Raw genomic sequence first — 21,981 nt, forward strand, 5'->3', positions numbered from 1 at the left:
GCTTGACTTTCTCCAGGGTCTAAAACCAGAAATGGAGTTTCTGGATCATACATAGAATTTACACGTGCTTGGCCCCAAAGATGCAGCCAGAATGTTTACTCATACCAGCAACGTACAAGGCTCCCACTGCTCCACAGTCTTGTCCACACTTGGTACTGTCAGCGCTTTCATTTAGCCAACCTGGTGGGTGTGGAATCTCATTGGGACTTTGATTTGCATTTCCCTGTGATAAATGAGACTGAGAACCTTTTTGGATTTCAGTGAGCCACAGAGAATTGCCTTTTGTAGGTCAAAAAGATCTACATATTAGATACGGTTGAACCTAATTTATTGGTCTTTTGATTTTCTCTTGCTCCACTTATTAAGCTCTCCAGAATTTGATGCAACTGACCACCTGGCCTGCCTTTCCCCCCACCTCCTTTCCTTCCTTCTTTCCTCCTTTCCTTCCATTCATTTCTTTATTTAGTAATTAGTTAATGAGCAACTACTGTGTGCCACGTGCTGAGCTAAACATCAAGGGTTGACAGGGTATGAGACAGTCCCTGCCATCTCAGAGCTCACAGAGCACCGGGCCTTTATCCATGCTGTGCCCTCTGCCCGGTACACCTGGAATGCTCTCCCACCACCATCCCCTCAGCCTTCCCAGAACCTTCCAGCCCCTTGCACCTGCTGCACATCCCAGGAAGTTAACCATCCTGGCCACTCTGGTCTCCAATGGCCCTTCAAGCACCACACATAACGAGAATGTGAGTGGTGACCACACAGATCACGGATCCCAGCTCCTGCAGGACCCAGTGCAGCCACAGCTATTCATGCATTCATTCAACAAACATTTCTTGAGTATGCCTGGCCCTGTACTATAAGCTGGAGATGCCACAGGGACAGACAAATATCCCTGCCCTTGTGAGGCTGACTTTCAGGTTGGAGAGGTGGACAGTGAGATTATTAGTAACTATAACAAATAGTGTGTCAGGATGTGATAAGTGCTAGGGTTGAGGGATATTGGGGGAAGGGGTAGACTTGGTGGAATTTTAAACAGGCAGTCAGGGAAGGCCTCACTGAGAAAGTGATATTTGAGCCAAGTCATAAAGGAGGAGAGAGAGGGAATCAGTTGGAACATGGAGAAGAGCATTCCAGGCAGAGGGAACAGCCTGTGCAAAGGCCCTGAGGTGAGAACATCCAGGGTGGCAGAATCAGAGTGAGCAAGGGGGAGAGTAGGACAAGATGACGGCAAGGAGGTGGCCAGGCAGATTGTGCAGGGCCTTGGAGGGCACGAGGAGGACTTTGGCTTTTACCCGAGTGAGGTGTGAGCCACAGAGGGTTCTTAAGCAGAGAAGAGGGTGGTGGGTGACCTGACTTCTGTGCTCACCGGCGCCCTCTGGTGGCCATCCTTAGTAATTACCAGCCCTTACTTCTCCAAGGCAAATCTGATGAAGTCAGCCCCCTGCGCTTACCATGTGCTGGGCACTGTGCCAGCACACTCAACATCCTCATGCCAGGGTCATGCCAGGGTCACACCAGGGATGTGCTATGGCATGGCCAGGAAAGGGGCCAGAGTGCAGGATGTTGCCCGTCCAGACAGAAACCACTAATGCCTGGTCTTGTGTAAAGTGGTGGGGAGAGGGAGAATCAACCCACCCTGCTGAGTGTGTGGCCCCGGAGTGGGGAGGGAGATGGGCGCCACAGTGAGGTTTGTCCCCAGTGTCTGTCCTGGACGGCTAATCATGTTTAGGAAACCCTGTGTGGGAACAGTTACTCACCCAGGAGACCCAGCAGGTCAGAGGCACTGGGGGATCAGACCTGTCGCCCACAGAGATGCAGTCCCCCTGAACTTCCCTGGGGCCACCTCTAGTCCATATAGTGCTTTGGGCAAATAAAAAAGGCACCCTTTCAGTTGGTAAGCAGACCAGCCTGGTAGAGTGATTTTTTGCTAGGACTTTGCTGCCATCTGCTGGACAGTTTCATTCACAACATACAAATCTTCCCTGAGACAGTGGGAGGAGGCCCTTGGGGAGTGCACGACCTGCCCAACTGTACATGGATGCAGCATTTCCTCATGTGGATGGAGATTCTGCTCCCTGGGGACTTTGTTGGAGGCCACACACCCCAGTGGACCAAGGCGAGGTGCACGAGGGCTCTGCTGGAGCAAGCCAATGATCTGCTGCCCCCTTGCTTTTATCCCCTGCAGGTGCTGCGATATTTTGACTACGTTTTTACAGGCGTCTTTACCTTTGAGATGGTGATCAAGGTGAGTGCCAGGGCTCCACAGGATTCTGCACCCTCAAGAATGCCACCCTGGTGCAGGAGGCTCACCCCAGAGATTAGAAATGCTTGGTGTGTTTGAGGAACATCAAGGAAGCTGGTGCATCCGGAAGGAGTGAGAGAGGAGGGTGGGGAAACCAGGTCAGGGAGATGAGCAGGGAGGAATGAATCATGCAAGAACTTGGGGGCCACAGGGAGGACTTAGGCTTTTATCCCAAGTGAGGTGGGCGCCATGGAAGGTTCTGAGCAGAGGGACATGATTGGACTCAGGTGTTCACAGCCACCCTCTAGCCTCTCTGGGAGGACAGGCTTGAGAGGGGGAGCAGGGTGGGTGGGACCCAAGAGAACTGGGAGCAGGTGATTGCACTGGTCCAGGCAGGAGATGATGGGGACCAGCCCAGGGTGGTGGCAGAGAAGGTGGTGAAAAGTGGGCAGATTCTTGGAAGGTTTGGAAGGCAGAACCAACAGGGTTTGCTAATGTATCTGATGTGGGGTGAGGAGCCCAGGGGGATCCCAAGGTTTCGACCTAAGAACCAGCAAGTCAGAACTACCTTTCACAAGGTGGGAAGGTGCCTTGGGCAGGGGCTCTCACTCCTCCCCCAGGTCCTCTGGCCACTGTCCCAGCCCTTCAGGATGAGGTGGTCCCATTGACTACCATGCCCCCTCCTGTTGCCCCTCCTCCTGAGGCTAAAGGGTGGATCCTGCTCCCCAGGGTGGGGATGAGGGATCAGAGCGCTGTCTCTTCTCCTCCCATAGATGATCGACCTGGGGCTCGTCCTGCACCAGGGTGCCTACTTCCGTGACCTCTGGAACATTCTCGACTTCATAGTGGTCAGTGGGGCCCTGGTGGCCTTTGCCTTCACGTAAGTGTCCTCTCGAGGACTCCACCTGCCTCTTCGTCCCTCCGTCCCCAGCCCATTGAATCAGGGGACGTGTTCTCGGGGTGTAGAGAAGGAGAGAGTGGGCTTCAGGGTGGGGGGAGGCACCCGCATGCCACCAGGAAGAGCTTCGATTGGCTTTTGCATGATGCCCACCACGGAGGACGAAGGAGAAGGCCTCCCACCTTCTACCTCCTCACACAGCCATGCCACCGACCCCTTGCTCTGCTGCTTTCCGTAGACTAGCCCCACCGGGACATCTCATCTTCCTTCTGCTCTACAAGCTCTGCCCAAGCCACTGTCTCTTTGGGGAGCCCCTAAAAAGACAATCAGGAAACGAATGTGCATGAGAATTTGGATCCCCACCCTGTGCCCGAAGGCCCTGTAGTTATAGACCTAATGACTCCCCTTGTGTGTCTTGAACTTCTCCTGGCAGTCCTAGGACACTCTGAAAGGTCATGCCTCATCATGCAGCTCCAAGATGGTGCCCGAATTCTGGGCAGCCATTTTAAGATGGCACCTGAGAGCTCAGTAGTCATTCCAAGATGGCACCCAAAGGCTTAGTAGCCATTCCAAGATGCGATTCCAAGATGGCATCCAAGGGCTGAGTAGCCATTAGCTCTTAGGGCCCTGGTAGCAAACTTAGCAGTACATTCCTCAACTTGTAAACACTTGGGGCAGGATGGAAAAACCTAATCAGCCCCTAATCCAGAAACAAATCTTCTTAGGGACCCTGTCTGTGCCCATCACAGTGGATCATTCCCAGAAAGAAAAGTCTCAAAGGGATTCGGACCCACCTCACCTAAATAATGAGAAACCAGGGGCTTCCCCTTTGCCTCTGCCTCCTGGACCCCTTCTCAGAAGACCTGGAAGAGTCCTTGAATGGCCCACCTGACCAAACAATGAGGACTTGGTTTTTCAGGAGGCCAGTGTGGTGGTCCGTTTCCAATTTAAGGGCTAAACTGGGCCATTCTCAGGTCCTTCCCTGGGAACACAATGAGATCAAGTTGTGTCAGAAGAGCAAGAAATCTCCAGAGTTTCTGGACGCCTTGAGCTGGTGGAGATGTACCATGAAGGTCAGGAAGCTGAATGTATTTCTGACTCTGGCCAGACTTCCCACCCCCTTTCTCTTTGTCTTCTACTTTCTCCTCCTCTTTCTGTGTCTGCTCTTTTCCACCCCCTCTCCTTTTCTCTCTTTCTTCCTCTGTCCCTCTTCCACTCCTCCTCCTCTCTCTCCCACTTTTTAAAGTATTTGATCATTAGAACAATGGAAGAGATCATCTCAAAAATTCAAGAAGTTTGGCTACATTTTCATTAAGATGTCCTGTAGGTTTAATAATAATAATAATAATAATAATAATAATCAAAGTAAAGTGCACAGCAAATTAGAGGAGAAAGATTACCACAAGTAAGACAAGATATCCATGGCCTTCAGATATAAAAAGCAATTACAAATCAATAAGAAACACTGAACCTCAATAGGTAAGTGAGCACAGGATTTAACACAGAAATTTCACAGAATGCTGACTAATAAAAAATGAAAAAAAAAACCTACCTCATTGGAATTAGGAGATGTATAAAATACAAACAAGATACAATTTGTTTCTTATCAAGTTAGCACAAATTTCTTTCCCCCAAAAAGATTCTAAAAGGTAATACACTGTGTATATGAGAATGTAATGAAATATGCTCCTCCCTCTGTCCATCAGTTATTTGAGTGACTTCTACAAGGTGTCAGTCAGGCACCATGCTAGGTCCTGAGAAAGTTTTGATTCTGAAAAGCCAAAACATTTGACTGCCCTCATCCTGGAGGGAATCCATCTCAAATCCCCTTCCCTCCCTTGCTCCTGTTTCTGTCTTTCTCTCCCTTTATCTTTCCCCTTTTCTCTCTCCTTCCCTCTCTCTGACTCCCTCTCTGTCTCTCTGTCTCTCTCTCCACCTCCCCTTCCCCTCCCTCCTCCCCTCTCCCCTCCCCCTCCCTCCTCCCCTCTCCCCTCCCCCTTCCCCTCCCTCCTCCCCTCTCCCCTCCCCCTTCTCCTCTCCTTCTCCCTCTCCCTCTCCTCCAGACTCTTTCTCTCTCCCTTCCATCCTGTCCTTCACCTTGACCTTCTGCCTAACCTGGGCCCCATGGCCTGGAGAAGGCAGACACTCTGCCATTTGCTCTGGCATCAAAAACCCAGCCCCCACCATGTTCTGACCTGGGGTGGTCTTCATGTCCAGGGAAGGCAAGTGCAGGCAAGCACCCCTCCCACACTTCCTCCAGCCCTCCAGGATGACATCTGCCCAGCAGCCCCCAGGTGCCCAAGAGCTCAGAAAGAGATCACATCCATCTCTCCACACACAACACCCCCCTTTGCCAGCTGTGCCCTGGGTGGTGGGTTTTGCCCTCCGTGGCCACCACTGGGTGTAGCACAATAGAGGTAGTGTCTGCTGTCCATCAGTTCATCCTTGACACTTTCCTTCCAGACCTCTGTGAGAGCCAACAAGCTTCAGTGCTGAAGAGGGGGCCCCCCACTATTGCCCTGTCCCATCTCCATCCCTCATTTGGCCTCCCAATTTGGGAAAAGTGTGGCCTTCGAAAGACCTGGGAACAAGCTTTTCAAACCGTAGAGCTTTTGCCATGATGGGCCACAGTTCCCCTGGAGCTACAATTAGGCTCAACTTTAAGCAAACCTAATCTGCGAAAAAAAAATTATTTTTCCACCCAGAATCAAGCAAAATGATTCTTTGTGTCTGCAAAAGAATCTGCCACAGGGAGCTGATTTTGTTTTTTAATTTTTGAGTTTTCATTTTAAATATAAAGTTATACAAGGGCATTCAAAACGAGCCTACAGCTCGGAGGAATTTAGCAGCATATTTGTAGAGTCAACCTTTGAAACTAGTTTTATGAAGTTGCTACAGGCATGAAGCCAGCCAGTTAATACCATTGAAAATCCCTGTTTCCAATTGTTTTTTAAATTCCTATGTGAGGAAAGGGTCTGGACAGGGATGTAAGGTCATCCCTATGAGTCCCAGTGAGCTCGTGGATCTTGCAGGAACTGGGGTGTGTGAGATTTTGCCAGTGGGGTCCTGACAAGTGTTAGGGACTCTCTTGGGGTTTTAGGAGAGCTGACAACCCGGGGAGCACCTTTATGTGATGGTCATAGGGATGGAAGAGGTAGACCCTGAGACCCCACCCCTGCCACACCCTCCCCACCTCACTGCCAAGAATCTATCTGTCACTGCCACTCCTCCTCCAGGGCAGGGCCACAGGCCAGGCACAGCTGGCAAGCACCTTGATCAAGCTGCTCCTGCATGCCTTAGGCCAATCTGCCAGAAAGCCAGAGAAGGGACCCCCCCCAACCCAGGCTGCTACTTTTTTCCCCAGAAAAGTTTCAGAATCCTCCCTCTGCCTTCAGGTTTCTGGCCTCTCTTACCTGAGAAGGTCTCTTGCCCTACAAGGACTTTGCTTATTGTCTTTCCTTGTTACCAGATGGATTGACATCCATCTGGAGTAGGTGTCGCTCTGAGAGTCTCCACTTGAGTGTCCAATCCCAGAGTCCTTTGCGTCTTTTCTTTCTGTTCTTTTAACTCATTATCTGTCCTATGTGCCTGTCTCCTCATAGACAAGGCTGAAAACCCCAACAAGTGTTAAATGAACCTGATGGTTTTAGAAAAAGGTTCCAGCAAGGCTGTCCGGTTTCTCTCTAGATGTGCAAGTCCCTGAACCTCTCTGTGCCTCAGTTTCCCCATCACTTTGACAAACCTGACTGGGTAATAATGATGGTAACAGCCTCCATTTACTTAATCTTTACAAACCCCATGCAGGAAGTTCTCTTATTATTCCTTTTTTGTACATGAGGAAACTGACGACCAGAGAGATTGCGGAGGGAAGTCAGCTGTCAGATTGAGGGCTGCTGCCCATCTCCCAGCATTGAACACTGAGACTTTCACAAATCAGCAGAATGAGACTTGACAGCTCAGCCAACCTGGCTTTCTCAAGGCCCCAGCAGGGCCTAGAAGTCCAGGGGAAGAGGGCATGAGACTATTCCCTTCTTTGTCGAAAGGAATCTTGCTGTTCTGGCCTGTTGGGGTGGAGGCAAGGATTCTGCAGTGCTGTGATTGTGGCCCCATCTCGGATATGGGACAATGATCCCTGTGGTCCTCCAAGGGATGTGTCGAAGCTCTCCCGACGGTTTCCACCCCTCCCGCACCTCCCCCAAATATCTGTGTGCGTGTGTCCTGCTCCATCTACTGACTGTGTGCTGTGTTCATGCGACCACCATTAACACACCATTTCATGAGTCACCACACTTGACATCACGCTCTATGCCCATGCAGCGGGGTAGCCAACTGACATTTATCAGCAGCTGGCAAATCATGATCCTGCCCTCACTGCCAAGAGTCCATCTGGGGCTGCCACTCCTCCCTCAAAGCAGGCCAGCATAGCTGGCAGAACACCTTGATCAAGTCACTCCTGCGTGCTCAGGAACCCAACTGCCAGGAAGCCAAAGAAGGAGCCCCCGGGCTGCCTTTTTTTTTAATCCCCATCCTCAAAACAGCCCCTATCCCTGAAGGCATTCTTTTTTGTGTGTGTAATGAAATGGAAAGAAGATTAGTGTGCAAGACACACAAACCTGGGTTTCAATCTCAGCGTGCCACGTCCCGGCTGTGTGACCTTGGACAAGTCACTTTCCCTCCCTGAGCCTCAGCTTCCTCATCTGGAAAATGGGTATAATGGTACCACCTTGCCACGGACAGATGCAGTGACATTCAGAAGACTCACATATTACACCTAACATCATCCATCAGGCTTGGGCAGAAATCACTGTCACTGAAAAATTCCTCAATAATCCAAAAAGGAGAATCTATACAATCCTATCTATGCAATAATTCCTAGATATGTTAAGCTTTGAAAGCCACTGAGGTAAAGTGAAAGGTAGCAGGGGGAAGAAAAATCCAGTGGGAATATTTGTAAGCTTTTAACCCATTATGCTTTTAGAAATGTCACTAACTTCAAAAGGGGGTGGCAGGTGGGATATTCTGTAGAGTACCTGCTTGGCAGTAGGGTTTCCACTGTTCTAATGGCAATCAAGTTTCTTGCACCTTGATCTCCAGTCATGGTTGGAGGGTCAAAATGAGTCTGAGCCTTGATTCCAAAGATGAGTTGTACAAGGGGCACTGCCAGATGCAGAGAGCTTCCCCCAGGCCCACATTTTCCCAGAAGGCTCTTGAGAGTTGCCCCTTAATTTCATCCCAAATTGGAACTCTTAGCTGCCCCCCTTCTCCTTCATAACTTAGGGGGGGTAAAGCCAAAGCCATAGTTACTGTGTATCAAGCATCAGCACCCCAAAGGTCTGTTTTACAGATGAGGACAATAATTAAGGGCAGTGCTGGGAGTCAAACCCAGGTCCCCCTAACTCCAAAGCTCACCCCCTACAAGACATTCTAAAGGACTTCCCTGGCAGTCCAGTGGTTAAGACTCCACGCTTCTGATGCAGGGGCCGTGGGTTTGAACCCTGGTCGGGGAACTAAGATCCTGCATACTGTGAGGTGTGGCCAAAAAAAAAAAAAAAGACATTCTAAAAATTTCCAGTCCCAGAACCTCTGGAGAAAAGGGATTTTTCTCCAGCTCTTGGCAGGGATCTTCAGTGGCAAATTCGCCTTTGGTAGTTGATAACTTTCGGGCTGTCCTGCTACTTGGAAATTCGGCTTTCTTGGTGCTGTTGGGCAGTGCCGGGGGCCAGCCAAAGGCAGGGGACGGAACAGGCGTCTTCCAGATGGAAGGATGGACACCATCCAGAGCCACAAGCCTAAGGCGGCCCCTCCTGGTGCCCAGGCAGAGCAGGGAAGCGCTCAGGTGTGTGTGCATGTATGTGTGTGTTCTGTGTTCTTTCTTCTGAGGCCGCTTACGATCTGTCTCTCCCTCCGACGCCACGTCACCAGGAGCAGTACACGGTAAAGTGCCTCTCTCTCTCTCTCTCTCTCTCTCTCCCTCTGTCTCGTTCTCTGTGCCCTGATGCAGCCACACTGGTTCTGGGCCTGTTTCTGTAGCCTTGTGTCATTGCCACCGTCCTGTCGCCTGCAGTGACCAGAGTCCCCTCAGCCTGCTCCCCAAGGGGCAGGAGCCTGGAGGGGTCTTGACCACTGCCTCTCATCAGGACCCACCATTTAGCCCAGTTCTTGGAAGAGAACATAAGGGGCGTGGAAGGGGGTCTCCCCATGGTCTTATTTCAATAGGGCAGACGAGCCGGATGGGTAGTTATCAGGGGAGTGAAGGTCCAGCTTCCCAGATGGGAGAAGGGTAGACAGTCCAAACAACCAGGGCTTGGGCTTTAAGAGGAGTAAGTAACCACCCCCGCAACAGGAGCATCTACACTCTTAGCAAAGTGATTTGAAAATCTGGTTGTTTTCTGTGAGAACACCTTGGTCAAGCCATTCCTGCAAGCTCAGGAGCCAAACTGCCAGAAACACTCTCCTCGGTGTCTCAGCAAACAGGATTGTTCTCAGCCTCTCCCAAGGGAGAAGTGCCTCCTAGGAGAGACACCCTTAGAATGCCCATGGAGTCATTTTTAGATGAGTAGATGCACCCCAGGAGGTGTGTTCCCAAATATCAGCAGTTTGGCCCATCAAGATTTTAGCCAGTTCCACATACAACCTGGATGTCCACTTGCTTGACATTTTTTTCACCAACACATAGTCTAAACCTCATTTTAGTTTTGCTAGAACACTTTATGCCATCCCTTTACAACCAGTATTGTTAACCTCAGATAAAACAGGCAACCACAAAAGTGAATCCAACAAGAATGAAACAGTTGCGTAGCAAGTTGTTACATTCAAGCTGGGTTCTTTGTTAAAAGGGAAATCAGTGAGTGTTAGGGAGGCATGAAAGACCTATGAACACATAGCAGAGACTTCCTCTCTGACCAAAACAGGAGGCCTGAAAGATAACTTGAAGAAAACATAGCTGTTTCCCTGTGTGATCCCGTTACTTCATTGTGTTTGTGATCTGCCTGAAAATATCTCAGTGACTCTCCTGATGTGTGCCTCACACTTTGGGGGCACAGCCTTGAGATAATAATGATTGATGACTTTGGTTTAGAAAAGAGAAAACCATGTTCAGACTGCTGAATCCTGGAGCACGGTTGTGCCTGGCAGGTTAAAGTCCAATTCTCTTTTTTCTCTGAAAGATGAGAAAAAGAAACCCTAAAAAAAGCAAATGTCACGAAGAATGTTTTTGCACCTGGATACCTGGGCACACCATGGGGCAGCTCTACTCAAGACCCAAGAGAACTGTAGGGAGATGTTTGCTAACTGGCCCCCAAAGAACTCTGATCTGGATCTGTTCACATGTGTCCTGAAACTACACCCCAGGCACATGCTGGGGGCAGAGACAAGAACCAAGATTAAAGGGAAAATGAACACATAGAAGAATAAATCACAGTTTCACCTTTGAAGAGTTTTCTGTCTAAAGCCAGAAGCCAATGACAGGAACAAAGGCGATTCTGAAACAGCACTGGGGTCTGGCAGAGCCCAGAGGCAGTCAGTGGAGGCTATCAGATGAAGGGACATTTACCTTGGGCTTTGAGGGCTGCATAGTTCTGTGAATGAAGAAGTGGAGGAAGGACATTTCTAGCAGAGGGAACAGAAGCAAAAGAGTGTGGCTGGGGCTTGGGTTGTGTAGTTATCAATGGGAATGCAAACAGAAAGGTAAGTTGGGCTAGATTCCGAAGAGCCTTGAATGCCAAGCTAGGAGTTTGCACTTCTAGGAATTCAGTTGCTCCAGAAGGAGTCGGAGTAGGAGAGTGACATGGTCATTGGTTTTGGCCACTGTGTGCAGAAAAGATGGAAGAAGAGAGAGACAGGGAGTGGGGGGAAAGTTGGGAGGTGGATAATGGGGGTCTGACCTATGATGGTGCCCTGTGTAGGAGGGTGACCCATTGGGGATGAGGATGGAGGACAGGAAGCTGAACACGAGTGTTGGGTTTCTGGCTTGGGCAGCTGGGTGGGTGGTGAGTTCCATTCATCACAAGCCTTTGATGGCCACACCCAATGCCCTCCTTTTGGGGGCGCTTGAATCATGGTTGGCTAAGGGTGTCAGGACATCTGCAATGCTAAGACTCAGGCCCAGTAGACCCTGGACTGAACCTCTATGCAGCAATCTGACAAAGATGAGCTCAGATACCCTGAAAGAATGAGGCAGAGATTCGACATCTGATGTTCTGGTTCCTTCCGCTCCTGTGGGATCAGGGAATATTGGGGCAGGGGGTGGGGGAAGGGAGTTCTGGTTTAAAGGCCACTTTAAGCATTTCCTGGATCCTGTTGGAGGAGGGAGGAATCCCATTTTCTAAAAGCTTACTAAGACCACCTCCAAAGAGAGCACACGGGGCAGCCAATTTCCTCGTGCTGGATCCAAGAGCCACCCCATGCAGCTGTTCAGGCTCAGCCAGGGCCCTCAACAAACCCTGAGACCAAAACCACAAAGGGCCATCTACTCACTAGCTCTTGAGCCCAGATGTAGCAGGGGAGCTGACTACTCTTCTCTGGGAAGGACATGGCTATGCCAGGCCCACCCCAGACTCCTAAGCCTGGGAGAGTGGGGCTACTTGGGGCTGTGGACCACCCACCACCCAGCCTGACCTTGGCTCCCTCTCTTCCCTTCTCCCCATTCTAACATCCCTCCACAGTGGCAATAGCAAAGGAAAAGACATCAACACGATTAAATCCCTCCGAGTCCTTCGGGTGCTACGACCTCTTAAAACCATCAAGCGGTTGCCAAAGCTCAAGGTGAGATTGGGGTATGTGGAAGATCTATCAGGGTTGCCACGTACAGTTGAGCAGGTTGCACACTGCTGAAGGACAGTACGTTGAAAGGGATGCTGCTAACACACAGCCATTATATATGGATATACTTATTACTACAACTCTCCAGTAGATGGCAGTAAAGTGAGTTAATGGAACAAAATCTGTATAGCATGGTAATTTTCCAATAGATGAAATGTCTCTTGCAAAGTTGAGATCCCTTTTCTTAATTCCCATGAAGGCATCATGTGGATAAAACAGGGCATAACCCTAATCTGGGAAGCAGGAAACTAGGTTTCTGGTCCCACATAACCTTTAACTTTTCACCTGCCTATTCTAGGGTCCAATATCTCCTGTTCCAAAATAGCATGAACCACCAGAGTGAAGTAAGTCAGAAAGAGAAAAACAAATATTGTATATTAATGCATATATGTGGTATCTAGAAAAAGTGTAGATGAACTATTTGCAAAGCAGAAATAGAGACACAGACATATAGAGAACAAACGTATGGATACCAAGGGGGAAAGGGGGTGGGATGAATTGGGAGATTGGGATTGACATATATACACTACTATGTATAAAATAGATAACTAATAAGAACCTACTGTTTAGCACAGGGAACTCTACTCGGTGCTCTGTGATGACCTAAATGGGAAGGAAATCCAAAAAAGAGGGGATATATGTATACGTATGGCTGATTCACTTTGCTGTACAGCAGAAACTAACACAACAGTGTAAAGCAACTATACTTAAATTAAAAAAAATAAATAGGGGCTTCCCTGTTGGCGCAGTGGTTGAGAGTCTGCCTGCCGATGCAGGGGACACGGATTCATGCCCCGGTCCGGGAAGATCCCACATGCCGCAGAGCGGCTAGGCCCGTGAGCCATGGCCGCTGAGCCTGCGCGTCCAGAGCCTGTGCTCCACAACGGGAGAGGCCACAACAGTGAGAGGCCCGCGTACTGCAAACAAACAAACAAACAAATAGATAAATAAAACTTGAAAAAAATAGCATGAACCAGAATTTCCCAAAAGCTTGTTGTTTCCAAAAAAAAACGAAGGAAGGAAGGAAATGAAATCTAGTCATTCAAACACCCCTTTTCAATTTATGATGCACCTGAGGATGCACCTGTATTATCTCTTTCTTAATATGTTTCTTTAAGTTAAGTCACTTTATTTTTTACTTAAGTGGATTTATTTTAAAAGGAAATGCTTGTCAAGTTTCTTAAGTTGGAAAACCAAAACCCACTGTTAATAGAAGGTGAAACTAAATATCTGTTCAAAATATAAGATAACTGTTATTAAAATCTAGCCCAAAATAATTGCCTGACAAAGACTTTGAGCATGGATACTTGCTCTTTCTTGGCTAAAAAGGAAAAGTACAGGGACTTCCCTGGCAGTCCAGTGGCTAAGACTCTGTGTTCCCAATGCAGGGGGCACAGGGTCGATCCCTGGCCAGGGACCTAAAATCCTGCATGCCGCATGGCGCAGCCAAAAAAAAGGAAAAGTATAAATGTCAGGTGTTAACACAGTAACAACTAAGGAAGACTTTCTCCTTCCCTCAAAAGGATTGAAAGAATTAAAGAGAGAATAACTTTGCTACCATGTGATTCAGTGTTACTTGGTCTTGGGCTCCTATAGGACCTAAAAGTACGTCTGATATCACCGGTGGTGTGCTCCTCCCCCATGATTTGGGAAATAATGATTCGAGTGCCCCCTTTTTGTTGATAACTATTCAAAGAGGAAATGCGGCTGCCCTCTGGACGGGAAAGCTTGCTTGCATTGACATATGTGGAATCCAGAAGTAGTCGGTTCAGTGGCTCTTTCCCATTTTCTGGGTCACAGCCCCCTTTGAAAGCCCCATGAAAGCTATGCACTCTCTCCCCCAGGGGAAGCCGGCAGAGCTAACGTGTGATTCCAGTAGGTTGATAATCCTTGATGCTTACTTGTAGTTAGGACCCACTGGGATTAATAGCAGAATGCTGCGGGGGGGTGGGGGGGACATTCCAGGCTGGGACCCCTGCCTTCTCTGGAGGAGGATGGAAGGATTCCATCTTACGCAGGGCAGAATCTCCAGGGCACGTGAAGTCAGCTCGCAAATCTAGAGTGCCCCCAAGTGATCAGTGGGCAAAAGGGAGGGGACCACAACTCCAGATTATGGGGAAGGGAGTGACGTGAAGCAGGGACACAGAATGAACAGGAAATAACATCTCCATCGAGGACCTTTCCTCTTGCCCTGAAGAGCCATGAGCTTACCTTGGAGAAGCTCAGAGAAGCGACCCCATTCCCCAGGGGTTAAAATTGGGGGTTTTCGATGCATAAAAACTCAGAATTGGGTCGAGCCCCAACATTTCTCAGAACTGCGTGGCCTTAACCGAGTAACTTGGATCATGTCCTTGCCTGTAAAATAGGAATAATGACAATACTTGGGTATTATGAGCTGCTGGAGGTGGAGGCCGTGGTTGTTCCCAGCCCCTCACGCTGTCTCTTCCACCCCACCCACCAGGCTGTGTTTGACTGCGTTGTGAACTCACTCAAGAATGTCTTCAACATCCTCATCGTCTACATGCTCTTCATGTTCATCTTTGCCGTGGTGGCCGTGCAGCTCTTCAAGGGCAAGTTCTTCCACTGCACCGATGAGTCCAAGGAGTTTGAGAAAGATTGCCGGTGAGTCTTGACTCTCCTAGGCATCCCCATTGGGACTGGCAGGTGGGGGGCGGCCAGATGCACCAGTCTCTTTGTAACCGAAAGTGGGGTCCGGCTGCTCGCCACTCAAAAGCCAATAAAGAAGCAAAGTTGGTAGAAAGGAACGTTTGCTTTATTTTGGATGCCAGCAACTGCGGGCGGGGGGGTTGGTGCAGGGAGGGCAGACTCTCGTCCAAAGGCCAACTCCCCCCCGCACTGACAACCAGTGGACAAAAGTTTTTATAGATGGAGAGAGGGAGCTACATGTAGAAACAGCACGGTCAGCTGTGACAGTCAACTTTTTTTTTTTTTTTAATTCATTTATCTTTGGCTGCCTTGGGTCTTCGTTGCTGTGTGTGGCTTTCCCTAGTTGCGGCGAGCAAGGGCTACTGTTCGTTGCAGTGTGCGGGCTTCTCATTGCGGTGGCTTCTCTTGCTGCGGAGCACGGGCTCTAGGCATGTGGGCTTCAGTGGTTTTGGCATGTGGGCTCTAGAGCACAGGCTCAGTAGTTTTGGCTCACGGGCTTAGTTGCTCCACAGCATGTGGGATCTTCCCGGATCAGGGCTCGAACCTGTGTCCCCTGCATTGACAGGCAGATCCTTAACCACTGCGCCACCAGGGAAGCCCTGACAGTCATCTTGAAATTGGTCATGTGGTGGTCTGATCAGCGTCATCTTGATGTTTTAAGTACAGTCAATCTTCAGTTCCAGGGTCAGTTTTTTCCCATTTCCTTGAGGCCAATTCTCAGAATTGTGGCAGCTCATGTCATGGCTACAGTCTGGTCATCATGTAGTTGACTTCTTCCACCTGGTGGGGTTTCAGTGTCTATGAGACAGATCAAAGGATATGGCTCAGAATATTATCTATAGCCCTTCAGAAGGAACTAAAGGTCCTTGACTTTGCTTAGTGACTAAACATTATTATTTGGTCTCCTTTGACTGTTTTCCTTTGCTTCTGCATTTTCTCACTTTTCTGATTAAATTCATTCTTTGGCTAAAGTTTTTGCATAGACAAAAGGCAGGCTGAGGACATAGAAGGGGAAGGACCATAGGGTCCTCTCCATTTCATCCTGGGCTTGGAAACTGAGGTGTTGGGCGTTGGGGGTGACCCGATTACAACCAGCTTGGATCTATAAGTAGAAAGAAAGACAGTTTTGGAATAGGAGTCTCTGACCCATGGCTTCAGGATGAGCCATAAGCTGGTTGCTTAACTTTTGAGTTGCCACCTTTGTCAAGTAGGGGATATTAATACACATCTCGGTTCCCTTGTATGAAACCTTTATAGGCAGATGTGTTTCAAAATTCAGAATACTTTGAGATTTTTAGAAATATTCTGGGGTGCATGTCCCACATAGCACATAGCACAGTTAAATTAAGGCAGCCCTGTGATCAAATGCAATATTTCTGCCTGGGAACATACAACAATTTGCACCAAATGGGATAAATAACAAGTCCAAAGAGGCTCACATCCAGTTGGGTCAGGTTTTGTTGCCAAACGCGTTAGATCAGAGATGGGCAGACTTTGTCTGTCAAGGGCCAGATAGTAACTGTCTTTGACTTTGCATACACTTTCCATTGCAACTAATGCAACTCCAAAGCAGCCGCAGACAATAGGTAAAAGAATAGGCATGGCTGTGTTCCAATCAGACTTTCTTTCTGGAAACTAAACCTTGAATTTCTTATCATTTTTATCTGTCATGAATGAATTCTTTTAGTTTCAACCATTTAAAACTGTAAACAACCATTGCTTAGCTTGTGGGCCACCCAGAGGCAGATCCAGATTTGGTCTGCAGGCTGGCACTTGCCAACTGCCAGATTAGGAAAAAATGTTTGGTTTTCAGAGCTCTCTGGATTTTGGAATTGTGGCTAAGGGACTGTGGACCTGAAATCCGCCCATCTTTGGGTCATCCTCATGATGGAAAGTTCTGGACTCAGTCCAGGAAAGGGCTGCACCTCTCGCTAACCAAGCGCTCAGTCAATATTGCTTTTCTCACTAGTATAAACGGTTACTATGCACCAAAGGGCAGCCGGTGGTTATTTTGGTGGCTGGATCCTGGATTTGGAAGGATCCCAGACGTTGGGCTAGGAGTCTGTTTCCTACCCTGAGAAGGAGCAGCGAGCGGCTGCCCCCCTTGGCCTGATGAACCTAGAAATGTGCCTGTCTCCCTCCCTGCTCTCAACTACCCCCCAAGCCTGTGGCTCCCACCCTTGGGTCTAGAAGTGTTCAAGTTGGAAGAGGGTACAAGATTCTGAGTTGGCTCTCCCACTGGACACAGGGCTGTGGCATCATCTGTGGATTTATCTCCAAATGGATGCACACAAGCTCCAGGGAGAAACGGGCTTCCTGGGCTGTGGGAAGCAGCGTGGGCTGGTGAGCCCCTCTTCCTCCTCCTCTCCCGTCTCTCTGGTGGCCAAATACGGGCGTCCCTGATTTACTAATGGTCACCACTTTCTGTGCCAGTGGCAAATACCTCCTCTATGAGAAGAACGAGGTGAAGGCGCGGGACCGAGAGTGGAAGAAGTATGAGTTCCATTATGACAACGTGCTGTGGGCTCTGCTGACCCTCTTCACCGTGTCCACGGGAGAAGGCTGGCCACAGTAAGTGGTCCAGTCAGAAAGCCCCACAGGAGGAGCTAGGGGGCCTCCAGCAAAGGGACCAAGGAAAGGGACCAAGAGCCCAGAAAGGTCTGAGGGAGGGAGGGGTTTGCTCCTGGCTTCCAGAAGTGGGGACAATGCAAGAGGCACCAGATGTCAGATGCAAGTGGGGACAATGCAAGATGCAAGACGTCAGCAGAACAGCATCCCCCATATGCGGTTGGGCTTCTCGGGGCAGAAATCCAGCGGTCGCTTGGCTTGCCAACCCCTTGAGTGTACGGGGCTGTTTGCTCCCAGAACAGGCACCGTTTCTAATTTACAAAAGGCCGCATGTACGTACACATGCGGTCACATCCTCTTAACCCTTCCGGTGCTGGTGAACAAAAACCTCCAAGCCAGGGGGTGGTGAACCTGGCATTTTCCAAGTCGGTTTGACCACAGGACCAATCTGTCCTCAGACAGGGCTGAGGCTGGGGTGACACGGGTTAGACTGACTTGTGCAAGTCCAAACTTTAATTCTTTCTTAAGTTTTTTTTTGTTGGGGGAGGGGTTGGCCACGGTGCGTGGCATGTGGGATCTTAGTTCCCCAACCAGGAATCAAACCTGCGCCCCCTGAATTGGAAGCATGAGTCTCAACCACTGGATTGCTAGGGAAGGCCTCAAAATTTAAATTTCTGAGATTTTGTTCATCAGGGGCTTTGGGACATTTCTTTTGACTTTTTAAAATATTGCAGGAAATACTAAATATTACAGTGAAATGTTATTTATCTCGATTACTGAGGGGTTTGACACCCGCTGAATTTGTGCCCATGGCAAGTGCCTCTCTCGCCTCACCTTAGCCCCAGTCCTCCTCCCAGAGGTCTCGGCTGAATGCAGGTTGAAGGTTTGGTAGATTCCAGTGTGTGCCTTCATCATCCTCACCTCCCTCCCTCGCTCAGCAAACACCCCAACCAACACATGCCTGTCTAATCACCCATGCACACACTAAGTATCCACACGTGCAGGGCCAGTGCTAGCCCTTCAGGCACCTTTGAGCGAATTTTTAAAGACACCCATTCCTCAACAGACTTTACTTCCATCTGTCAGAAAAGCATTGCAACATACTTAATGAACTTGCTCAAAAAAGGCGCTTTATGGCCACCTGCCAAAAAGTTGTCACCATTAATACACAAACCTATCAGGTCTACAGTATGAATGGTGCCCCTTAGATGAGAGTACTTGAGCAGTGAGTGATGTGTGCAAATGTACAGAGCAGCCGTGCATACACTCACTTCCATGTGCATCCTCATTACCCCTCCTTTGCTCTCACAACCACCTGTGCTTAAATATTCACACACACACACACACACACACACACACGCCTGCCTCCGTGACTCCCTACTCACTCCCATTCATCACCACAAACCTAGTTTCAAATTCCACCTTGGCCGCATGTGAGTGGGTGATCTACAGCCGAACCTCAGTTTCCTCATGTGCAAAACGGAGCCAGTAATAACCTCCCTGAGAGGGCTGCTGGGAAAATGAATAAAATGTTGAACATCATTTCTGGCACATAACAGGCCCTCGATACAGGGCAGTAGAAGTAACTGACATTGCTGGCAACACTCCCCACAGGCAAAAGAGGTGGGAAGATTACGGCTTCATAAAGTAACCACAGTGACTGCAGTCAGAAAACAGTGATGACTCTTCATTTCTTTTCTGTTTCCTCTTAATATTTTCCTCCATTCCTGTTCCCCTGTCTCACTTTCCCCCTCTCCCCACCCCGGCCCTCACAGGGTCCTCAAGCACTCCGTGGATGCCACCTTTGAGAACCAGGGTCCCAGCCCTGGGTACCGCATGGAGATGTCCATCTTCTACGTCGTCTACTTTGTGGTGTTCCCCTTCTTCTTTGTCAATATCTTTGTGGCCTTGATCATCATCACCTTCCAGGAGCAGGGGGACAAAATGATGGAGGAATACAGCCTGGAGAAAAATGAGGTACCACTTCCCACTTACATGCCCTCTTAAAAACTGACACCCCCCCATCACACATGTGCACACACACACACACACACACACACACAGAGGAACCAGCTTCTGGGGGCATCTGGGGAGGGAACAGCAGCATTCTCCAAGCAGAATTCAGTCTGCATGAAGGGCAGCCCTTCATGAGGTTTCCAGAAGAAAACACATCAGAGAGAAGTTGTATATGTATCAGTCAGTTTGGACTAGGTTATGATGCAGTAACAAGCAGCCCTCACATCTCAATGCCAGATATCCACAAAGGAATTGGACTGCATGTCCAGGTGGCTCTTCTCCATGTCATCTTTATTCTGGTTCCCCTCTAAGATGCTTCAGATAAAAAGGAGAGAATGGCAAACCATGGTCCAACTCTTGTGGCTTGTGCCCAGAACTGACATGTGTCACTTCTCACATTTCATTAGCCAGAGCTAGTCACATGTCTGATGTCAGTGGGGCAGGGAAGTATAATCTCCCCCAGGGAGGGGTGGTGAATATTTACAAATGAAAATCCAGTCCACCAGAGAGTATACGCATGACCCTTTGCTTCTCTAGAATCATCCAAGCTAGGTGGAGGACCTAGAATGCATTCTTCCTCTGCTTTGTTGGCCTCTAAGACTAAATAATTTTTATTCCTCCCTGTCTCCTTCCCTCAAAGAGAAGGAGAAGCAAAATAGTCGGTAAGAAAGAATGGTTAGGCTTCGCAACATGGATGGACCTAGAGATGATCATACTAAGCGAAGCAAGTCAGAAAGAGAAAGACAAATACCATATGGTATCACTTTATGTGGAATCTAAAATATGACACAGGGCCTCCCTGGTGGCGCAGTGGTTGAGAGTCCGCCTGCCGATGCAGGGGATACGGGTTCGTGCCCCGGTCTGGGAGGATCCCATATGCCGCGGAGCGGCTGGGCCCGTGAGCCATGGCCGCTGGGCCTGTGCGTCCGGAGCCTGTGCTCTGCAACGGGAGAGGCCACAGCAGTGAGAGGCCCGCGTACAGCAAAAAAAAAAATAAAAATAAAAATAAAAAAAATAAAAAAAAATAAAATATGACACAAATGAACGTATCTATGAAACAGAAACAGACTCACTGACATAGAGAACAGACTTGTAGCTGCCAAGGGTGGGTGGGGGGAGGGAAGGATTGGGAGCTTGGGATTAGCAGGGGAAAACTATTATATGTAGGATGAATAAACAACAAGGTCCTACTGTATAGCACAGAGAACTATATTGAATATCCTGTGATAAACCATAATAGAAAAAAATATGAAAAAAGCAACTGAATTGCTTTGCTGAATAGCAGAAATTAACACAGCATTTTAAATCAACTATACTTCAATAAAATTTAAAAAAATAATGGTTAGGCTTCAACGTCAGACTCCGGTTGAAATTCAAGGTTCGCTCACTAGGCAGCTGTGCCACATCAGGCGTAACCTCTCTGAGCCTTTATTTTCCTCATCTGCAAATTGGGGGCTACTGATAGTACCCATTGATCATGTTTGCTAAGGGGATTCAATGAGATGATGGAGGAGTGTCAGCACAAAGTTTGGCCGATGGTAATTTCTCAAGGATCTGTAGCTGTCAGGAGAAGAAAACATTCATGGCTAGGAGCTTATGGGGGGTGTGGGGTGGGCAAGAGAGGCAGACATCCAGGCAGACGTGCAGAAGAGCTGCATCGAATGAGATGGGGGTTGCTGGGTGTCCAGCCGCCTCTCTCCTGCCTCAGGCCCTCACACTGCTGCGCTCTGTCCCGCAGAGGGCCTGCATTGACTTCGCCATCAGCGCTAAACCCCTGACCCGACACATGCCCCAGAACAAGCAGAGTTTCCAATACCGCATGTGGCAGTTCGTGGTGTCCCCGCCTTTCGAGTACACCATCATGGCCATGATCGCCCTCAACACCATCGTCCTCATGATGAAGGTGAGTCCCCCCTCCCCCCAGGCACTGCTTAATCCCCACCGCACCCCTGCCCCACGCAAAACAGAACCAGCTACGGGTTTCCCAGGCAGACCACACTCTGTGTCACCACCAAGCCCCTGTTCCTGTTGTCCCCTCTGCCTGACACACGATTCCCACCACTTTGGCCAGCCCCTTCCAGCTGCCCCTGCAGAGCCCTTCCTCTAGGAAGCCTTCCCTGACCTCCCAGGACTACATGAGGTGTTTGCAGGCATCCTGTCTGTTATCTCACATGCCACGACATCAGTGTTGGGTTGCCTGATCGTCTACCACCTGCCTGTGAGCTCCGAGTGGCCAGACAAGTACTGATCACCCCTGAATTTCAGGGGTTCAGAGAGGGCCTAACTCAGAGGGAACAAGAGCCCCTTGATAAATGTTTGATGAAAGAAATGAGAAAAGAAGGGCAGGTAAAGACCCTGCGAGCCTCGGGGCCGTGGAGCCTCTTCAGGGTGAAAAGTCAAAACCTTTCACCCTGTGCTTTGGAGACCAAAAGCCTGAATTTGAGCCCAGCTCTGCCATTTAATTCACCATTTAACCTTGCACTAGTGACCAGTGGCATCTCAGGGCCTCAGTTTCCCTGTCAATAAAATGGGAAGGATAATAATAGCACGTTCCTTGCCCCCGGTGGGGATTAGGATTGAATAAGAAAGTTCCTGCAGGGCTTCCCTGGTGGCGCAGTGGTTGAGAGTCCGCCTGCGGATTCAGGGGACACGGGTTCGTGCCCCGGTCTGGGAAGATCCCACATGCCGCGGAGCGGCTGGGCCCGTGAGCCATGGCCGCTGAGCCTGCGCGTCCGGAGCCTGTGCCCCGCAACGGGAGAGGCCACAA

At 49.3% G+C, this 21,981-nt stretch overlaps 1 protein-coding gene across 5 annotated transcripts in view; it reads left to right on the forward strand.

Annotated features, from left to right (window-relative positions):
• Positions 1-21,981, forward strand: part of CACNA1A (calcium voltage-gated channel subunit alpha1 A) — a gene marked incomplete at both ends in the record, with an annotated part of 240,998 nt that overhangs the window by 176,893 nt on the left and 42,124 nt on the right. For all 5 annotated transcript variants that reach the window (XM_082621831.1, XM_082621833.1, XM_082621835.1 and 2 more), the window contains 7 exons: positions 2,189-2,248; positions 3,019-3,125; positions 11,807-11,906; positions 14,425-14,585; positions 17,064-17,201; positions 18,974-19,175; positions 20,953-21,117. In XM_082621831.1, the coding sequence (XP_082477957.1) occupies positions 2,189-2,248; positions 3,019-3,125; positions 11,807-11,906; positions 14,425-14,585; positions 17,064-17,201; positions 18,974-19,175; positions 20,953-21,117 (933 nt within the window). The remainder of the gene's footprint in view (positions 1-2,188; positions 2,249-3,018; positions 3,126-11,806; positions 11,907-14,424; positions 14,586-17,063; positions 17,202-18,973; positions 19,176-20,952; positions 21,118-21,981) is intronic.

This window comes from Mesoplodon mirus (assembly GCF_964341445.2).
Source record: "Mesoplodon mirus genome assembly, chromosome: 5".
Classification (NCBI taxonomy): domain Eukaryota; kingdom Metazoa; phylum Chordata; class Mammalia; order Artiodactyla; family Ziphiidae; genus Mesoplodon; species Mesoplodon mirus.